A 19,720-nucleotide genomic window follows, 5' to 3' on the forward strand; every position below is an offset into this window, starting at 1 on the left:
ACACTGTATAGAATTATGGGCACATGGCTATTATTGGTTTTTGTTGTTGTTGTTGTTGTTTTGTTTTTGTTTTGAGACAAAGTCTCACTCTGTTGCCCAAGCTGGAGTGCCATGGCACAATCTTGGCTCACTGCAACCTCCACCTCCTGGGTTCAAGCGAGTCTCCTGCCTCAGCCTCCCTAGTAGCTGGGACTACAGGCACGCGCCACCTTGCCTGGCTAATTTTTTTGTAGTTTTAGTAGAGATAGAGTTTCGCTACGTTGGCCAGGCTGGTCTTGAACTACTGTTTTAAAATTCTATATAGGCAATGTATGCTAATGTGGATGACTCCTAGCTACCCTGTCATTGGTATGCCACAGATGAATAGTAAACTGATAATGTTCATTTAAATTCCAATACAATGTGTTGAGAGCTTAACTGCTGCTGATTATTACATGATATTTAGGTCAGAAGAACTCTGATGATTGAATGGAAGTGGGCTTTGAGCATGTACCCAGACTTTATTATACAGTTAATTTCCCTAGAGGTGTTAAATTTCAGTTTTTGGTCTAGAAGCTGTAAGAATATTCAAATTTGAGAGAATACATATTTGTTTTTTACAAGCTCATCATCTTATGTATCCTAATACTATGCCAAATGTTTTCTTGGGATTGAATAAATGTAATTTTTTTAACTTGGCCTCTGTTGATTCATTGGATGTTTGTTACTTTGAATATAAAAGCAGAACTTGGCAAGTCATACAACTCAATTTGGCAGATCACTCACTCTTAGCAAATGAACAGTGCCCAACATAAATCCACTCTAAAGTTTACAGAGGTTCAGTTCTGTACCAATGGAAATGAGAAGTTAGCTAAGAGTACAAGAAGCATGCTGATTGGCTGATGCAGGGTAAGCAGGCTACATAAAAGGCAGCTGTAGAACATCTGGGAAGGTCAATGATAGCATCTGCCTAGAGTCAAAACTCCGTGCTTCTCAGACAGTGCCTTTTCACCATGAGTGGGTGCCCATTTTTAGGAAACAACTTTGGGTGAGTATTTACCTTTATTCTAAGTGGGTTTTGGCTTTCAGAAGTATCAGGTGTGAGCATTTTAATTTCTGAATTTAAGGAGCGTTGAAAACTGTCACCTTTATTCCTTTGTCTAACAATCTACTCTAAAGAAAATTTGCAATGAGAATTTTAATCACCCATATCATTAGTTAACTGTGTTTTCTAAAGCACTATGTTTCCCTCTTGATTTATTAAATTTGCAGATATACTTTTAAAAAACTCCCCGTAGAAGGCAGCGAAGAAGACAAATCACAAACTGGTGTGAATAGAGCCAGCAAAGGAGGTCTTATCTATGGGAACTACCTGCATGTAAGTGGCAGGGTCCTTACAGGGTTTGGTGCCCATTGTTAGGCACTCAATTCTGCCAAGTGACTTTTTATGATTTTATTTCTTGGAATTAGGGAAAGTCACCAATCGTTTTCTGGACCTAAGGATATTTTTATTCATAAACACTTTTACGTTTTCAACTTTTGTTAGAATAATTCAAGAGACTTATAGGATAAAATTCATATCTCCAGTGGAAGTAAGAGCAGAGAATCCAGAATCTGGGAGGCGTATACCTGATAAGATACACTGTGGATAATTCACAGGCATTGTGCAACTTGTATAAATAAGACATGGTTAATAAATGTCAGCCTAGATAACTGCAAATGTATCTTGAAAAAGTTCTCCTTTAAATCTCTTATCATAAAGTCGAAATGTAAAAGGCACACAGAGAATTTTCTTAAAATCATTAACATATAAAGAGGGATGTTAATGAATGAGGTATTGGGAGATTATTCTGGGCCAAGTTTCAGCCTGTTTGTCTTCTATTTTTTTTTAAGAGGCAAAATGATTAGTCCTTGATGTCTTCATCGGTGAGTTTCTAAGGATTAACTGATAAAGAATGTTAAAATATTCTTAGAATAGGCTCTTTAGGGGAATAAAAGAATGCCAAATGCATAGTCAGCTCAGCAAGTTTTCAAGTTTTCATCATATTCATTTCATGAAAAGGGATATGATGTCTCAAAGAGCTTAATAGGATTTATTATGATAAATTCCTACCAAATAGAAATTTTCTGAGAAGAATAAAAATCACAAATTCAATTCACTCTTTATGATGAGATTCGTCCATTGTTTAAAAGAAACTAGATTGGTTTCTGAGAATTTTGAGTTTGGAGGAGCATTTGTCATTATCATATTCTACTTCTTACTAAAGTTGATAAAAACCAAGTTCTGCAATTTCAGACAGGCTTTTTATTTTTCATTTCAAGTTGGAAAAAGTTTTGAATGCACAAGAACTGCAAAGTGAAACAAAAGGAAATAAAATCCATGATGAACATCTTTTTATCATAACTCATCAAGGTAAGTTGCACAAAGGTTTTGGACAATATTCCCCAGGCATTTCTCATTGATAACGAGGAAAGCTACAATTTTTAAACTACAAAATGATGAAAGATCATGGAATCACCTCTGTTAGAAATGTTTGAGAATATTTTGCTGCCAGATGAATTCTCATAGGACTGATATAAGGATTTCAATAGTCTTCTTTATGTTACTCCTCTGCTAATAGGTGAAGTAGGACTTTAGCTTTGTTCTTAACTCCAAGGGGACTTTCTGCCTCTTGGAATTTCACTAGGAATTCACAAGTGAAGATGTTACGTTTCTCACTTCTGAACACTAAAAAACTATTTTCAAGATCATTGAAATTTATGCTGGATTGACATAATCCTATACAAATCTGGTAATAAAGACAAATGTAAATTTTGTCCAAAAATGTATGTTTATCCTTTCCAGATTTCTATAATAATTTCTGGGCAGTGGGGTTTTTTTTAGCCTATGTCTTCATGACTTCAGAAGTTTAGAAGGTCCCTGAACTCCAAAATTATGCGCAAATTTTCATGAATATTATCTTAAAGAGGTCTGTGACCCCAAAATATTAGTAACATTTACTTTAAGCTTTTCAGTACCACTATACTGACCTCTTAATGACTGGAGCCCCATCACTGTTGCCTGCCAGTGCCCCACATCTAGATGTGTTTCCCTGCCTTACCAATTCTTTGTGTTCTTTCCTCAAATGGATGCTTTCCAATGTGATTGACTACATTAATAAACTCTGGTAAAGAAATTAAAAGTTAAAAAACTGGCTTAATGTGTCAGTTCTCCTGTTTTTATGTTTATACTTTTATGGGTGGCTTATACCGAGGCAATATCAATAGGAGAAGAATCATGGTATGGTAGCATAAATTAGGAATTTAAAAATTGTTTAGAATCTCAGTTCTACTGTTATAAATTGTGTGACTCTGGTCAAGTTGCTTAGATCTCAGGACCTCCATTTCCCCATATGTAAAATGGAGAGAATTACTGATGCTCTCACTTACAGAGTTCCTAGGAAGATAAATAAGATAATGTGCATTAAGCATTTAGCCTGAGGTATAGCACATAATAAACACGCAACAAATGGTAGCTATCATTATTTTATAAAAACACTTTTCTTCTATTCTTTAGTTATAACATGTAGGCAGTGGTTACATAGGGTTAAAAAAGATATACATAAACTGATCAATAAATGTTTGATTGTTCTTTGCTCAAATATAAAAATTAGGTCCCCCAAAGTCTTTTTAAACATAACTTAGAGTTATAATTGGATTCTCTTAATTAGTATGGAAACATTGCCTTTATCCATATGATAGAACCAAATAGGATGCACTGAAGATCTCTAAGATTATTGACTTCCTGTGTCATCTAATTATTACATTGTCTATTTAATTTATTCATAAAAATAAAAATAATCACCCAATATTTACTTTGTGCCTGACACTGTGCTAGGTACTGAAGAAAAATGGATGAGTATGAGTAAGTCCTTAGTTTCTAGTGACAAAGAATACTATGGGAAGGACAAATCAATGGGGAGAACCATTTATATTTGCTATGAATCATCTAGCAACACAAAGGAGTCAAAATATCTATCCATGTCTATCATACTGCTGTAAGTCTTAAGGTTTTGAATCATAGGTTTCCAATTGTAGGTGGGTAACTGATCATTTTGCAAATGAATCAACTGAAGTTAAAGAAAATGGTTTTGCCCCAATTGACACAGCCCGTCACTTCAGATAGATTGATTCCAACTATGCTTCTTCCAACATGTCATTACTGTATCACTTTTCTTTAATGCCAATGTTACTGTTTGACAGCCCGTAGTAAAAGGGGAGAACAAACTTAATCCTTCGACAGAAAAGCTTTGGCAGTATTCAGGTTTGAACAAATAAACCTTGGACTCCTGGAAATTCTGAAAGATGATCTACTGGATAATGTGAACTCAATTGCCACAAAGTTCCCCCGGGAATTAGCTGTTACAGTAATATGAAGCTTTGCCATTTTCCTTTGACCACAAACATCTGGCCGCTTTCCCATATGTGCTAAGTCTATGAGTTGCTAGGATTTTCACAAATAAAACAAACAGACAAAATGCTGCATTTTAAGTAACTTAGCTTTGTATTTTCAAGTTCTTAAAATCCTACAGTCTTTCATTTAGGTTAGGAAATATTAATTTCTCAGTGTGTAGTTGAAGTTGATTATCACTTCTGCTTCCCCACATACTTCCAGCTTCTATAGAGGAAGCTAGAATTAGGTTATGTGCTATATCCTCAAAGACCTAAAAATGCATTTGTTGAGAGGAATTAGTGTAATAATAATGAATATGAAGCATTAGGTAACATGTCTAGCATATTAAAACATTTAATAAAAGGAGGCTATTACAACTTTAACACTAACATTTATTTCTGGCATACAATGGGACTATATTTACATTTATTGATTTTAAGGTAACATTTTAATTTCTCTTTCAACATGTTAAACATATCTTTCATATAATAATGGCCAAAAAGGCTCCCATAACTTTCCAACTGACAATGATTTCTTTATTACAGCTTATGAACTCTGGTTTAAGCAAATCCTCTGGGAGTTGGATTCTGTTCGAGAGATCTTTCAGAATGGCCATGTAAGTTCTTATGTCACAATATTGGTTTCATGTATATTTTTGGAAGATATGGAAAGTATTATTAATGAGAGAAAAACATTAACACCAAATGGTGGTCTTAACGTTTAATGATAGAACAAACAGACATTTTATGAATGAATGAGGAGTTCAGTCATATTTTTCCATTGCTATTTTGAAATTACATGTGACTTTAAGGTTCCTTTCAAATTTCAGTTTCAAGTCCCTTGTTTAGAACTCATTTCCACCCACAAAGATGTTATAAATGATGGTGGATTACCAAGCTAATGGGGATCCTTTAATTAACAGGTACCAGAATTGTATTTCTACTGAATATTAGCTGCAGGAAGATGGGAGCAATAATAAGGAAAGTGAAAAAGGAAGAGAAGGAGGCAGTAGAGAAAGAGTGGTGGGAGGAAGAAAAAGAGGAAGAAAAGGGGGAAAAGGGGAATGGGGCAATGGGGAAGAAAAGGACAGGAGGACAAAGAGTGAGAGGAGAGGAGGGAAAGCTTCCAGTGATGGCAGGAGTTTGAGGTGCACTTCTCCATCTCCCACCCTGCTTTCTCTTGCCATGGCTCTGAGGATCCTTCCTTGGGCCCTCTACCTCTGAGCCCCTGCTCCAAGAAGGGCTAGGAGACAGAGCACATGGGACCCATACAGATGGGACCCTTCCTGCCTGCATGAATCCACTTCCCATTTGTGTCAGTGGCAACTTTGGCCCTCAGTAAAGAGTAGATTGATCCACATGTTGTTTAACCCTCACTCAGAAGTTCCTGTGTTATCTTGACCTCTGTTCTTTGAAACAAAACTAAAAGAGAAACTTGTTTTGAAATCAGTGGGGGGTTGTATTCTAGAATTTACTTCTACTATGCTTCTATATAATTTTCTATTGTCAAAGAAAGAAAAAATTTCTTATTTTGCAGAAATTCCTTGCCCACAATTCAGAACTGTTATATACTCTTTGCAAATTTTAGTTTCAAAGTTTCCCTTTAAAACCAAATTAGAGACAAAATTAATGGGAACTCATTGCCATTGTCTATTTTGTATTTTCTAGAGGTCAGCATTGCTAACTCAGTGTTTCATTTCTTAACCTTCAGGTCAGAGATGAAAGGAACATGCTTAAGGTTGTTTCTCGGATGCACCGAGTGTCAGTGATCCTGAAACTGCTGGTGCAGCAGTTTTCCATTCTGGAGACGATGACAGCCTTGGACTTCAATGACTTCAGGTGTGCACATTTGGCATTTTAAAAAATGTGATGGAATTTACTTTCTCATTTTGGTGGGGTAAAAGCAGCATGTGTGTGTTTTGTGCCATGAGGAGCCTGTCTTACTAACACTTTGTCACTATATGGACTTAGGGGTCTTCGATCACAAAGCATTTGAGAAGTTATTAAAAATATTTTATTATTCATTTTTACATGTAAGCGTAATATGATCAATTAATTTAAATTCATCACTGTGTGTTCTGTTTTTCTCCAAAAAGAATTTTAGACAACTTAGCACATTGACTAAAATAGCTAATAAAATACATGTAATTAAATTTAAAAAATATAAAAACTCAAAACAGGAGCGATATATAGAGAAGCATGCCAATCAAAGTAGAAGTTATGGATTAAACCACAAATTTTACCTGTACATTTCAAGGCAATACCATATAGATAGCTTTTTTCTTACCAAAATGTGAGAAGAAAAAAGTTTAAGAAACTTCCATTGGGTATAGGATGTAACATGCATGTCCTGAACATGTCTGACAAAGGAAAAGTAGAATTTGTGGTGAATTTAAAACGTTAAAGTCTTAGCAGCAGTGAAATGAAAGACATTCACAAAGATATAATATGGGGAGTGAGAGTAATAACATTTTTGATATCCGATGATATTTAAGTAGCTCATTTTTCTGATTTCAGTGAGTCAAATCACAGGTCTAACTCTAGACAGTTGTGTGTATCTGCTCTTGATATCCAAGAGTAAAACTGACAGTCTCTACAATCTCTTACAATAGAAGAAACCATTATGGTGGTTGATAATGTCAGCTCTTCTCTTCTCTCCTCTCCTCTCCTCTCTTCTCCTCTCCTCTCCTCTGGACTCCTCTCCCCTCCCCTCCCCTCCCCTCCCCCTTCCCCTCTCCCCTCCCCTCTCCCTTCCCCTCCCCTCTCCCCTCCCCCCCTTTCTCTTCTCTGCTCTTCTCCTCTCCTCTCTTTCCCTTCCCTTGCCTTTCCTTCCACCATTTAATCTCAAAGAGAGTACTTATCTCCAGCATCAGGCTTCCAGAGTTTGCAATTCCGACTATTAGAAAACAAGATAGGTGTTCTTCAGAACATGAGAGTCCCTTATAACAGAAGACATTATCGTGATAACTTCAAAGGAGAAGAAAATGAACTGCTACTTAAGTCTGAGCAGGAAAAGACACTTCTGGAATTAGTGGAGGTATGGATTCATACAATTTATAAAGTTTAACTCAATACATCTTCTTAATTTAGCTTTTGCTAAATCAGAATTTTAAAAACTTATATCGAAACTGAGTTACATTCAGTGGAAATAAGGATAGAAAGAATTCATAAAAATACATGAATTTGTAAATTCATGTTACTAAAATATTGAAAATGTCAAGAACCTTGCTGAGAACTTCGGAAATACTTATGTAATCAATTGTATACTAATATTTAATAACCTTATCATCTCAATAAAGCAATTCCTCAAATATCCCTTCTAAGTAACACTTAATTAGCTGATTTTTAGACTGAGTGTGATTATTTAGTGAGCTTTATTGTTTTAAAATATTCTGTAATTGAAAATTTCCAGTTATTTAGTATTTTTCTTAGCTGAACTAAATTACTAAGAATATACACCTCAGAAAATGTTCCCTTCATATCCAAATTCCCTAAAGGTCTGTCAGTAGCCTTTAGGAATTATTAATTTTTTCTTCAAAATAAATTATTAAACAAAGATTGTATTGTCTTGCTTTCCATTACAAAGCCTTTTCTTCTGCAAATTAACTTTTCTTGTGTTGAATTATACTCTGCTCATTAATCCTCTGGGTATTGTAAATGTGGAATTAGGGTAATGTATTATATATAATGCCAAATAATGGCATATAGGAATAGGGAGAAAAAGAATTACAAAGCTAATTTCAGAATTATAATAAGTATAGGTTAAATGAGAACTCACAGAGGTACATGAATTTAGTTTTATTTCTAGATTTAAAAACATTTTAAAATCTCAAAGTAATTGCATGGATGCTTAATTTCAAAGTTGCTAAGTATACAGTGCCCATGAATTTAGAAGAGATCGTATCTTATACATATCGTAATTTCTTAAGCTCCTATGACATAAAGTAACTTGAGAATAAACCAGAATATATTAGTAAAATAATTATTAAGAATATACTCTTTAAATATGTTTAGATAGAACATATGTTTAAATATGTTTGTAGATTTCTAAAGGACAATTGGAATTTCTGTAATCACATATTTCTTAAGAAATAAAGAGTAAACATTATTAACCATTGCCATAAAAATTAAGAAAATTGAATATATTAATTATTTCATAAATGAAGAAATTGAAGAGAAATAAAAAACATTTACAAATAAAACTTGTAGCATATGTTTCTGGAAACCATGAAGATTTCTTGCTTTAAGTTTATACATGTCGGTTACAATGCATTTTACATAATTTTACCATGTACTCACTTAAAAAATAATGTTTATTTAAGGCATGGCTGGAAAGAACTCCAGGTTTAGAGCCACATGGATTTAACTTCTGGGGAAAGCTTGAAAAAAATATCACCAGAGGCCTGGAAGAGGAATTCATAAGGATTCAGGTATTTAGATGACATGAGTTAATATAAATTCAATACAGAAATATTCAAAATTTTATTTTAATTATTTTTTGCTTTTCTCTTAACCTTTTCTCTTTCTCATATTTTTTTCTTAGACAAATGTATTTTCTTGGACTACATGATTGATTTCATTTTCTTTATGTGTGATAAATATTATACTAAAATAAGACCTTCATTGCATGGGAGAATTTTGTCTATGATAACTAGCTGAGATTAATATTATTTTTCATTTCTATTGAAAATTCTATATTAGAACCAATTTTAGACAGAACTAGGCCCACAGTGGACTAACGAACCAAATCTATTTAGCCCTGTAGCTTTGCTTTTGCTCTTGTATATTTACTGGGTGCTTTCTGGCAGCTCTCAGACAATGTCAGTTTTCTCCTACTTAAAAGATACTTGATTGCTCATTGCCCTGATCTTTCAGGTCTGTCATCCTCTTGGCATGACTAAATTTCCTGGAAGACTTGTTTAAATTCTACATCTTGAGAGGTTGCATCAGGTAGTGCTGAAAGCATAGACTTTGAAGTCATGCTACTTGGGTTCCATTTCCACTTCCACTTCTTAAACAACTATGTGACAGAGAACAAGTGACTGCACCTCTCTTAGCCTATCTTTCAGCATTGGCAAAATAGAAAAATAAGAATATCTAACTCATAAGATTATTATGAACAGGAAATTAAATAAATACTTGTAAAGCATTGAAAGCAGAAGTCAGAATAATTATCTCTCAGCTAATCCTGAGCTTACTTCAAGCTGTCTTCCTGTACCATCATTCTTATGTGGCCTTCATGTACATAAATCCAATGGCCATTTTTAATCTTAACTTAGTTGACCTCGCAGAAACATTCAATACTAATGACTACTACTTATTCTTTCTTGAACATTCTTTTCTCTTGGATTTAGTACATACCATTATGTTTGCTTCTAATTCTCTGGCCCTTATTTCTCTATCTCTTTTACTTGCTCTTATTTCTCTCTCAGACCAATAAATGGTAGAGTTTTGTAGTCCATTGGCTTAGATCCTTTCTGTTCTATCTCTATACTCTTTCATTAGATGGTGTCATTTATACCCACTGCTTCAATATCTACTTAGCCACCATAATTCTCAAACATTTATCTCTGGTTTATATATCCCCTTAGATTTCAGAACATGTATATAATACCTTACTTGATATTTCCTCCTGGTCCTCTCAAAAACACACCAATAAAACCAAACTTGAACATTTCCCCTTCCGTCCACTCTCGTACCAACATTGTCTTCTCTGCATTAAAGAATTTTTTCTCCTATAATCCATCTAGGCTGTCGTCAGACTCTTATCAATCAGTGATCCTTGGCTCCGCCCTCTTGTTTCACCACTTCTTCAAGCTATCATCAAGTCCTACCAATGTTACCTATTAGCTCTCAAATATCATCCTTTAATCTACCACTACCACTCAAGTGCAACCCTCCATCGTTTTTCACCTGGACTATAATAATATCTGAACTGTGCTCCCCCACCTTCCCAGTATGCCTCTATTCCAATTTAGTCTCCACATTGCAGTCTGAATAATCTTTTCAGAAGGCAAATCTGATCACATCTCCCTTTTGTGTAAAGCCTTTTGATGTTGCCTCATTGTTTTTAAAATTAAGATAAAATTAACCTGGTCTATAAGGCCTTTATGATCTCACATTCATGTGGTCAAGCCATATTAAGTTTCTTTATTAGCTAAGTTTAGTTCTTTGGATTTATCACCAAGGAGTCCTTTTATGTGTTCTTCTCTGGGCTTGGAATGTTCTTCCCCAACTAACTCCTTCCCACTCTTAAGATCTTGGCTCGAGGAAAACTTCTTTAGAAAGGTGTTTCCTAAACTCCTTATTACTTTAAGTTATGACATATAGCATAGTCTATGGTTGTAATTTAATGACTGTACTGGGTGATTATTTGTTCAATGTCTTATTCCTACCAGATAATTCCTGTATAATATCACGACTCTCAATTTTTGCACACAATTTTATCTCTATCATCTTAGCATGACATGTATTGAATAAATAAATAATTAATTTGAAATAATATGCATATAGGTTAGTACTACACAGTGTGGTGGTTCTGATGAATTGGAAATAATTGGGTTAAATAATTTGCCCCAGCTCAATTAATTGGCTTATAAGCAGAATATGTGTTGTAGGCAGAAAAATAAGAATTTTCTTAAACCAATCAATAGATAGATAGAAAATGAATAAAACATGAGTGAGAAATATCTAAGAAATTATATTTACAGAATTCAACACTGAATATAGAACATAGAATTTCAATAGGGTTAATAGTTCTTCTGACTAGGAATTCTTAACTTTTTCTAAGTGAAGTTACCTTACTTCCTGTGTTAAATAATTCTTGTTTAAAATTAGATCATTATTAACTGCTGGTAGTTATCTCCAATTTTGTCCATCTGAGTCCATTACTGATTATATTTATGAAGAAATATTTAATATTGAGAAATCATTTAAACTTAAATAAAAGGATAGAACCACTGAGTATGTGGAAGATTCCTTCTCATAAGACATAATTTCCAAATAGTAATATTAGAAGATACAGTAAATATTAAAAGTACATCATTTCTGCAACCACAAGTCTTTTCCTCATAAGCAAAGTTTTCTAAAATATCAGTCTACTTATTCTCTCTCAGGACTATTAATGCCATATTTTTCCTAAAGGCTAAAGAAGAGTCTGAAGAAAAAGAGGAACAGGTGGCTGAATTTCAGAAGCAAAAAGAGGTGCTACTGTCCTTATTTGATGAGAAACGTCATGAACATCTCCTTAGTAAAGGTAGGTATTTTTACTTTATGAATCTTTTCCCTGGAATGTGTGAATATGAGATCAAGAAATCATTTTATAAGACTATCAAGCCTTACTTGGGAGAAATAGAATGAAAATTGATATTCTACTGATAGAAACAAAAATGGAGTAAATGTTTTTGGTGATAAACCTATTTTAACGGGTTTCCATGCCCAGATTATTTGAAAAACATTAGAAAAAAATTTATAGTCTCTGCCAGATATACAGGATATCAAGATGAATTGCATATAGTTTCTCAAGTAGTTCACAGCCTAATAGGGACAGAAATGAAGACAAATCATTGTAACAGTAAACACTATGGTAGAGGTAAGAAAAGGAAGGAATAGTTACCGTGAGAGCAAGTATTGATGTCGCCCCATTGTTTTAGAATTAAGATAAAATCTTTAACGTGGTCTATAAGGCCTTTTATGATCGCATATTCATGTGGTCCAGCCATACTAAGTTTCTTTTATTAGCTAAGTTTAGTTATTTGGATTTATCATCAAAGAGTCTTTTTATGTGTTCTCTGGGCTTGAAATGTTCCTGCCCTCTTTCTCTCTTCCTCCCTCCTTAGTGTGTGGGTGAGTTCTTTCATACAAATCTGCTTGACTGACCAAGATACCAGGAAAAGCATACATTTAGACTTTTGGCACAATTGGTACTGAGCTGTTAGTTCCTGAAATTGATTGAGCCATAAAATCAGTACTTTCATTTCTAAACTTTTGTGTTCATTTTGACTTAGAACTTTTATTGTAACGCATCCCAAACCTTTTTGGAAATATGCAGAATAAAAGTAAAAATTAATTTTTATAACACAAGTACAAAACATAGCAATACATGAAATTGGTATTAAGTTTTATAAGCTTAAAGGTTGTTAGCTTCTGTTTTCTAAAAAAAAACAAATCTCAGTAAAGAATAGCAAAATCTTGTTTCGCTGCAGCAGGGAGAAAGTCTTTCAGTAGAGCACACATGTATGATTTTACATAATTGTGCTCATTAAAAACAAGTTAACTAATGTCAAGTGAATTAATGAAAACTACTTTGAAATGATGTTTATAACACATCACTACTTTTTTTGAAATGAAAGACACATATTCTTTTACTCGGAAAATGAATTTTATTATGAAAGTCAAGTATTTTCTAGAAAAATCAGGTTTTCCTAACATGCTATTTGAAGGTTTTGAAAATTTAAAATATGTACATTTTCAGTTTGTTTTTTAAAATCCAATGTTAAAATTGTATTTTAAGTGATATGTTTACAAATTCAACCTAAGGGATAAAAAATGTAAACTGAAACTTATATTGATTTCTAAACACATGTAATCCATTAAATTTTTTAAGATGACGATGCCAAATTAATACAAAATTACCTTAAATGACCTAAAAAATTTAAGTTTAGTATGTATTTTGCAGGTGAAAGACGGCTGTCATACAGAGCACTTCAGGGAGCATTGATGATATATTTTTACAGGTAAAGCAAATCCGAAGAGAGACTGAAGTTAAAATTGAGGGGTGGATATGGATAACATGTCCAGTATAAAGCCTAAAAATTACAATCATAGTTTAATGCAGTAATTTAGTTTTTGTAGAAAACTTAGAAGATAATTAGTAATGAAGTTTTATGCCCCCGTCCCTTTTTTTTTTCTTTTAAATAGTAAAGGCATAACTTTTTCCCTGAACAGGGTTAAAAGGGGTTAAACACTGCACAAATTAATCAAATATCCTTTTTAACTGAATTCTAAAAAGCACTATGTAACACTAAGTGTCCTAAATGGCCAGTTTACTCTCTCAGAGACTCACTCATAAAATGTGTTCTATCATTAAACAACGCTCTAAGATTATTCCTGTTTAAGAAAATAAAAAATGCATGAAGTGAAAATAACTTGCAAACTGTACCACTTATTCAGCAATTTCAAGTAAAATTAGCTTCATTGTCTAAAAAGTTTGAAGTATTCCTGAAATATTGACTCACTCCTACTCTATTGTATGAAGTTCCCATCCTCAGGGTTCATGAATTAAATGTATCAGAACAATAAACATCACACTAGTAAAAAAATACCTATATTTACAGGCTGTCATGCTTCTGTGTATTTAATTTTTAAAATCTTCTCAAGTCTTTCTTCAAAATGGCAACATAAACAAAATCTTTTGACTTTTTTCCTAAACTCAAGTAAATGTATGCCAATTAGGCATATGTGTCCTAAGTAGAAAATATGCTGAGAAAGGTGAAGAAATAGATGTAAAAAAACAAAACAAAACAAAAAAACAAAAAACAAAACAAAACAAAAAAACAAATAGATGAAAAGAAATAAAAAGTGGTTTTTCCTTTTGTGTTTTAATATCTTTGCCTGGAAGTGTTTGGTTATTTTCGGCTGGGAAATCTGTAATAGTGCACCTGTCTCGCTTTTAATAAGAACCAATGTTAGGTGTGACTCTAGGTGATTACTTCATGTATATTACATGGACTTTTCTAGGCTTCAAACAAACACTGCAATTTGAGTAGTATTATTTCATCTTTGAGACAGAGAAACTGAGACTGAGAGAATAAGCCAAAGCTGCCACAGCTCCTCACAGGCAAAGCTGACATTTGTTTCCAGGGCCAACTGATTGTCAAACTCACGCTCCTCCTAACACACTCGATTTACTTGAATATATTCTTCTTTTTCTTCTTTTTTTCCTTTAGGGAAGAGCCTAGGTTCCAGGTGCCTTTTCAGTTGCTGACTTCTCTTATGGACATAGATTCACTGATGACCAAATGGAGATGTAAGTCCTTCCCACTCACCCCATGTTGCTTCCCCACATGCTGTTCCTGTGCTCTTTATCTTGGTCTTCTGTGTGCCCTCCGGCCCACTTTCTCTCTTTCCCCCTCCTTTGTGTGTGGGTGCATTCTTTTATACAAATCAGCTTGGCCATCACTCTCTCCCAGGGCCAACTTACCCATATACACACTAGGCACAGTACCTAAGACCCACAATACTTTTGGGGGATCACGAAAATGTTTTATTTTAAAATCTAAAGGAAAAATTAAACTTTAGGTCATAAAAGTTTTATTACATAAGAGTAATTTATTTGCCATTATGCCAATGCAGTTTAAAATTTTTAATTTTAATAGTTTTTTTATTTTTTAAATGAAGGACCCCATAAAGGCAAAGGTGGCATGGACTCATGAGTCATATTATGATCCTGGTCTCTTCTATTGTATCCATGGGCTAAATGCAGTGAAGGATGGAGTGAAATGCATGTAGCCTGAAGCAAGTGGAGCGCTAGGCAACCTCACAGTCTCATCTGGCTCTCATGTATGAGCCTTCCATATGGCCAAGTGTTAGTTGTCAACATTTTCTCAGAAGCAATTATCATTACCAACCCCTCATTGTTAGAACATTGTGGAACTAATGGTGGAAAAATATCCATGGAGTAAATTTGTATGTTTGCCTAGATAACCATGTGTGCATGGTGCACAGAATGCTGGGCAGCAAAGCTGGCACCGGTGGTTCCTCAGGCTATCACTACCTGCGATCAACCGTGAGGTAGGTGGGGAAATTCTCCTTTCCTCCTGGTGGCAGTCACCAACAATTTGTTTCTCCACCTATACATTTGTTATCTAAAAAAAGCCATTTTATTTGCTCCTGTCTGAACTACTAACAACACGTTTGTAGTTAGAATATTCCAATTCAGTCTTTTGGTGGTAATTTTATAAAATCTTTAATTATGAACTTTCACTGTTTTGATCCTGTATGAAAAGGGATATGGTATCAATGGCTGCATGATATGTGAGGACACAAAGGGTTTAACAGTGCTTACATCCAGGCAGAAAAGTCTTCAACTCATTGTGGCTCAAGTTTTGACCAGACTAAAACATTTATCATTAATTCTACTAATGTCTTCCTGGCTAGATAAATGACACAAAGTAGCGTCTTGTTTTCTGATATGACTCTATTTTATATTATAAAACTATTTCCATCTACTCCAGAGAGTGCCCCTTTTAAAGTGTTTACAAGGAAAGAGATCAACATTTATTGAGGACTTAAAATATGCTAGAGAGGTTTCTAAGGGATGTACATTCTTATTTTGATATTCACAATATCATAGATAAATGGACAAATGGATACATCGGGAAACTGAAAAACTTCTGTGGTCCCTTGAAAAAGAAGAATCAATTCAAGAATAAATTAGACATTTGCATTTAGCCCCACCTCAAATCTTTACAGCACATTGCTTTCGTCCCTACTGTTATTACCAGATTGGTTGGTTTCTGAAATACACAGGTTTAAATTTTCATCATTTTTAGACATTTTCACTGTCCCTGGAAATGAATTCTGTAAGCACAAAACAGTTGATAACTGTCTATACCAAATGAGCACACACATCAGTGGGTGGTGGGAATAATGAACACAAATGGCATCTCTAGTGTGTTGTTATCTCAGTTTTAAAAAGACCTGACCAAAAGGAAGGACTAAAGTTTTCATTTTATAGAGTTAGAAACTGGGGCATTGAAGTTTAAACAACTTGTCAAAGGTCCTTGAATTGTAGGTGATAGAACCAGAATTTGAACCCAGATTTATTTGACTTCAAAGGCAAATGTTCTTCCTCCATAAAACTGCAACAGTTAAAATTGTTGACTAACCACACAAAAGCAATTTTAGTGTTAAAACTACTTCATGGACATTTATTATGAGTCTAAGATGGCGTTTCAATTTATTAAACCCTTCAGGGCAGTTATTTGGCATCTTTTCAGTTGGAAATATTTCCAAATGAGCATCTAAGACTCTGTATGCTTTAAATGTATTACCTTGCATAGCATCCTTCAGAAGTAGGAAATGAGAACACATCTTTATCTTTATGAAGGTGTCAGCAATAAGACTCTAGGTTTTAATAGGAAACGCCCTGTTCTAAAACACATAATACTGTTTTATGGGCATAAACTTTGAAAATGGAATAAAAAGCAGACAATCAATACTAATACTATATAATACCTAATTTAATATATGATATATACAACATGTAATATATATTATAATATTGAATACTAACTATGGAAAATATCTGAGAAATAAATTTTGTAATTGAAAAATTTAAATATTTCATGTCAACCAATGTAACACATCTTCATGTATGTTTTTCCAGTGATAGGTACAAGGTATTTGTAGATTTATTTAATCTTTCAACATACCTGATTCCCCGACACTGGATACCGAAGATGAACCCAACCATTCACAAATTTCTATATACAGCAGAATACTGTGATAGCTCCTACTTCAGCAGTGATGAATCAGATTAAAATCGTCTGCAAAATCTATGAAGAATACTGGTTTCACAGTCTATTTTTTATTTTCTATGGATTTTCATAAATACGGTTTGAATATATGTATACATATATTGTTCAGCACCACGATGCTCTGATTTAATTCTAGAAGCAATTTGATTACCTCTTGTTTGTGACAAGACTAAGCATTAAGATGAGAAAGAATACATTTAAATAGTAACATTGTACATAGGGTGTTTTCCTATTAAAAATTCAGTTTCCCCTGAGACTTAATGTAACCACTTAATGTAATCACTATCTCATTGTTTCATCTTTATAAACTTGTAAACTTCAGCTATTTCAAATATTTTATGCAGTACATTATATTATTCTGTACAAAGACTTTCAAACAAAATTTTTAAAATAATAAAGTATTAATCTTTCTCCCTGTATTGTTTTTGAAATATTGATTGTATTTGTTAGGAATCTTAATGACCAAAGACAGAAATCTATCTGAAGTTTGTCTAGAGGGGATATACTGAAGAATTACTAGCTTGCAGAATTCAAATGAACACTGTCCAAAAAGCCTTGAAAGAGGAGCCTGGAAACTCTGATGCCACAAGGACTGGGTCCAGTTCCTGGAGTGCTATATTCCTGGAACACTCTTCTGAGATCTTTTTTGTCTCATCTCTTCTCTGTAGGTGTTGGCTTTATTCTTTCCTGTAGTAGAACAGCTTCTGTCTCAGGCTGGGTCCCAGTTTCCAGCACCATCAGACTCACACAGGGCAAAGCTTCTCTTTCCCCCAGCTCCCATGCCTGTGGTCTGGGAGGTGGAGTGGACTCTAATGCATGCAGAACTGAGGTAAAAGCAAGGAACAGTCCCCTCAAAGAAGATGTGCTTTCCAGAAGAAAGTACACAGACTGGACAGTGACCCAGTTCATTTCTAATAAGACATTAACTAAGCTAAGAGTTTAGATCAGACATGAGTTTTAGTCTTCTTTTTCTAGCTTGGCCAGGTTATTGGGAAAACTTAAATTTTTGTTATGGGAGGAAGTACATAATATTATTTAAGAAATCTAAAATGTATGTCAACCTTGACCTAGAGTGATTATCACTAGCAAGCAGTAAGTTCTTGATGGAATTGAACTATTCTTTGGTTTCATTTGCAAGTTTTTTCTTATAAGGTCTTATAAGGATTATATCATCTAATTTGTCTCAGAATTACATATAATTGCTTTTGTCTCCATGACTGTTGTGTGCTCATGTATGTGTGTATACACAGTATCTGATGGTGGCTAGGCTGATATAATACAGAGGCAAATGGCATGGTGGCTAAAAGGCACTAGCTTTGAAATCAACAAGCTCGAGGGCAAATTCTGGCTCTGCCATTTATTAACTATCTGGTACAATCACCAGTTGAAGCCTAGTTTCCTATCCATCTGGGGATAAAAGTACTTATTTTATAAGCTCTGCTATTTCCCAGGAAAAACATGTGTTAATAGATATTCTGTCACCAAAGTGCCGTAGAATATTGGTGTAAATGTTATTTGTCAACGTTTATCATTATTTTAATAGACTGTATTAGTCAGGATTCTCCAAAGGGACAAAACTAACACGATCGATGTATATATGAAGGGGAGTTTATTAAAGAGTATTGACTTACAAAATTAAAAGGTGAAGTCCCACAACAGGTCTGCAAGCCAGGAAGCCAGTCCAAGTCCCAACACCTCAAAAGGAGGGAAGCCAATATCGTAGCCTTCAGTCTGTGGCCGAAGGCCCCAGAGCCCATGGCAAATCACTGATATAAGTCCAAGAGTCCAAAAGTTGAAGAACTTGGAGTCTGATATTCCAGGGCAGGAAGCCTCCAGCATGGGAGAAAGATGGAGGCCAGAAGACTCAGCAGGTCTGTTCTCTCCATGCCTCCTTTCACACTGGCAGCTGATTAGACAGGGCCCACCCAGGCTGAGGGTGGGTCTGCCTCTCCCAGTCCACTGACTCAAATGTTAATCTCCTTTGGAAACACCCTCACAAACACATCGAGGAACAATACTTTGCATCCTTCAATCCAATCAAGTTGGCACTCAATATTAACCATCACAACTTTGTCAACTTGAACCCATCCACATCTCCTGAAATCACACATAATCTTCAACTGAAGCCAATAATAAGGTCATAATTACACCTAACACAATACAGCTATCCTTTGTACAACTGGAAGTGCACCAATCCCCAATCCAAATGCTATTACCTAAAGTTAACAACACTTAAATGCTGATATGAAGTCAACAAATCTTACATCACATGATAAAGGAAAAATAAAGGAAATAAAATGAATATATTTTCTTAGTACAAGTATATATATGTGCAAACATGTTCTCAACAAAATAAAGAGGAAATACTCATGACAATTACAGTCCTCATTTCTGCAACTGGTCACATGGCTGAAGCTGCTATTGATGACTACCTTATTCCACTACCCCCATTCCTTATTCTCTTTGCCTTCAGCAAGCACCTCAGCAGGTTGTGGCTTTGTACCTGCTGGAGTGACCCAAACCTTCATTCCTGAAGTGTCTGGGCCATTTGTAGTCCTGCCAGGATTGTGCCGTTGTAGTTTCCCATTGACATTAATCACAGGGCATGGCAATACTAAGAGACACCCTAAGGGTTCTCCTGTGTTCCATGCCTACTCTTCCTTACCTCCATTGTGGAGTAGTAGACTGATTTCGTCTTCATAGTCCAGGTCAATCACCCTGGCCAATACTGTAACTCCCTTCTTAGCCTGTTGTATTAGTCTGCTGTTATG

At 34.7% G+C, this 19,720-nt stretch overlaps 1 protein-coding gene across 1 annotated transcript; it reads left to right on the forward strand.

Moving 5' to 3' along the window:
• The first annotated feature begins 741 nt into the window (after positions 1-741).
• Positions 742-17,368, forward strand: TDO2 (tryptophan 2,3-dioxygenase). The gene is made up of 12 exons (XM_003822560.6): positions 742-1,027; positions 1,252-1,357; positions 2,302-2,392; positions 4,957-5,027; positions 6,122-6,249; positions 7,261-7,447; positions 8,733-8,840; positions 11,554-11,665; positions 13,088-13,145; positions 14,358-14,437; positions 15,111-15,201; positions 16,799-17,368. Exons 1-12 carry the CDS (start codon positions 993-995, stop codon positions 16,950-16,952), a joined length of 1,221 nt encoding a protein of 406 aa, XP_003822608.1. The 5' UTR covers positions 742-992; the 3' UTR covers positions 16,953-17,368.
• The last annotated feature ends 2,352 nt before the right edge of the window (positions 17,369-19,720 follow it).

This window comes from Pan paniscus, chromosome 3 (genome assembly GCF_029289425.2).
Source record: "Pan paniscus chromosome 3, NHGRI_mPanPan1-v2.0_pri, whole genome shotgun sequence".
In the NCBI taxonomy this organism is placed as follows: Eukaryota; Metazoa; Chordata; class Mammalia; order Primates; family Hominidae; genus Pan; species Pan paniscus.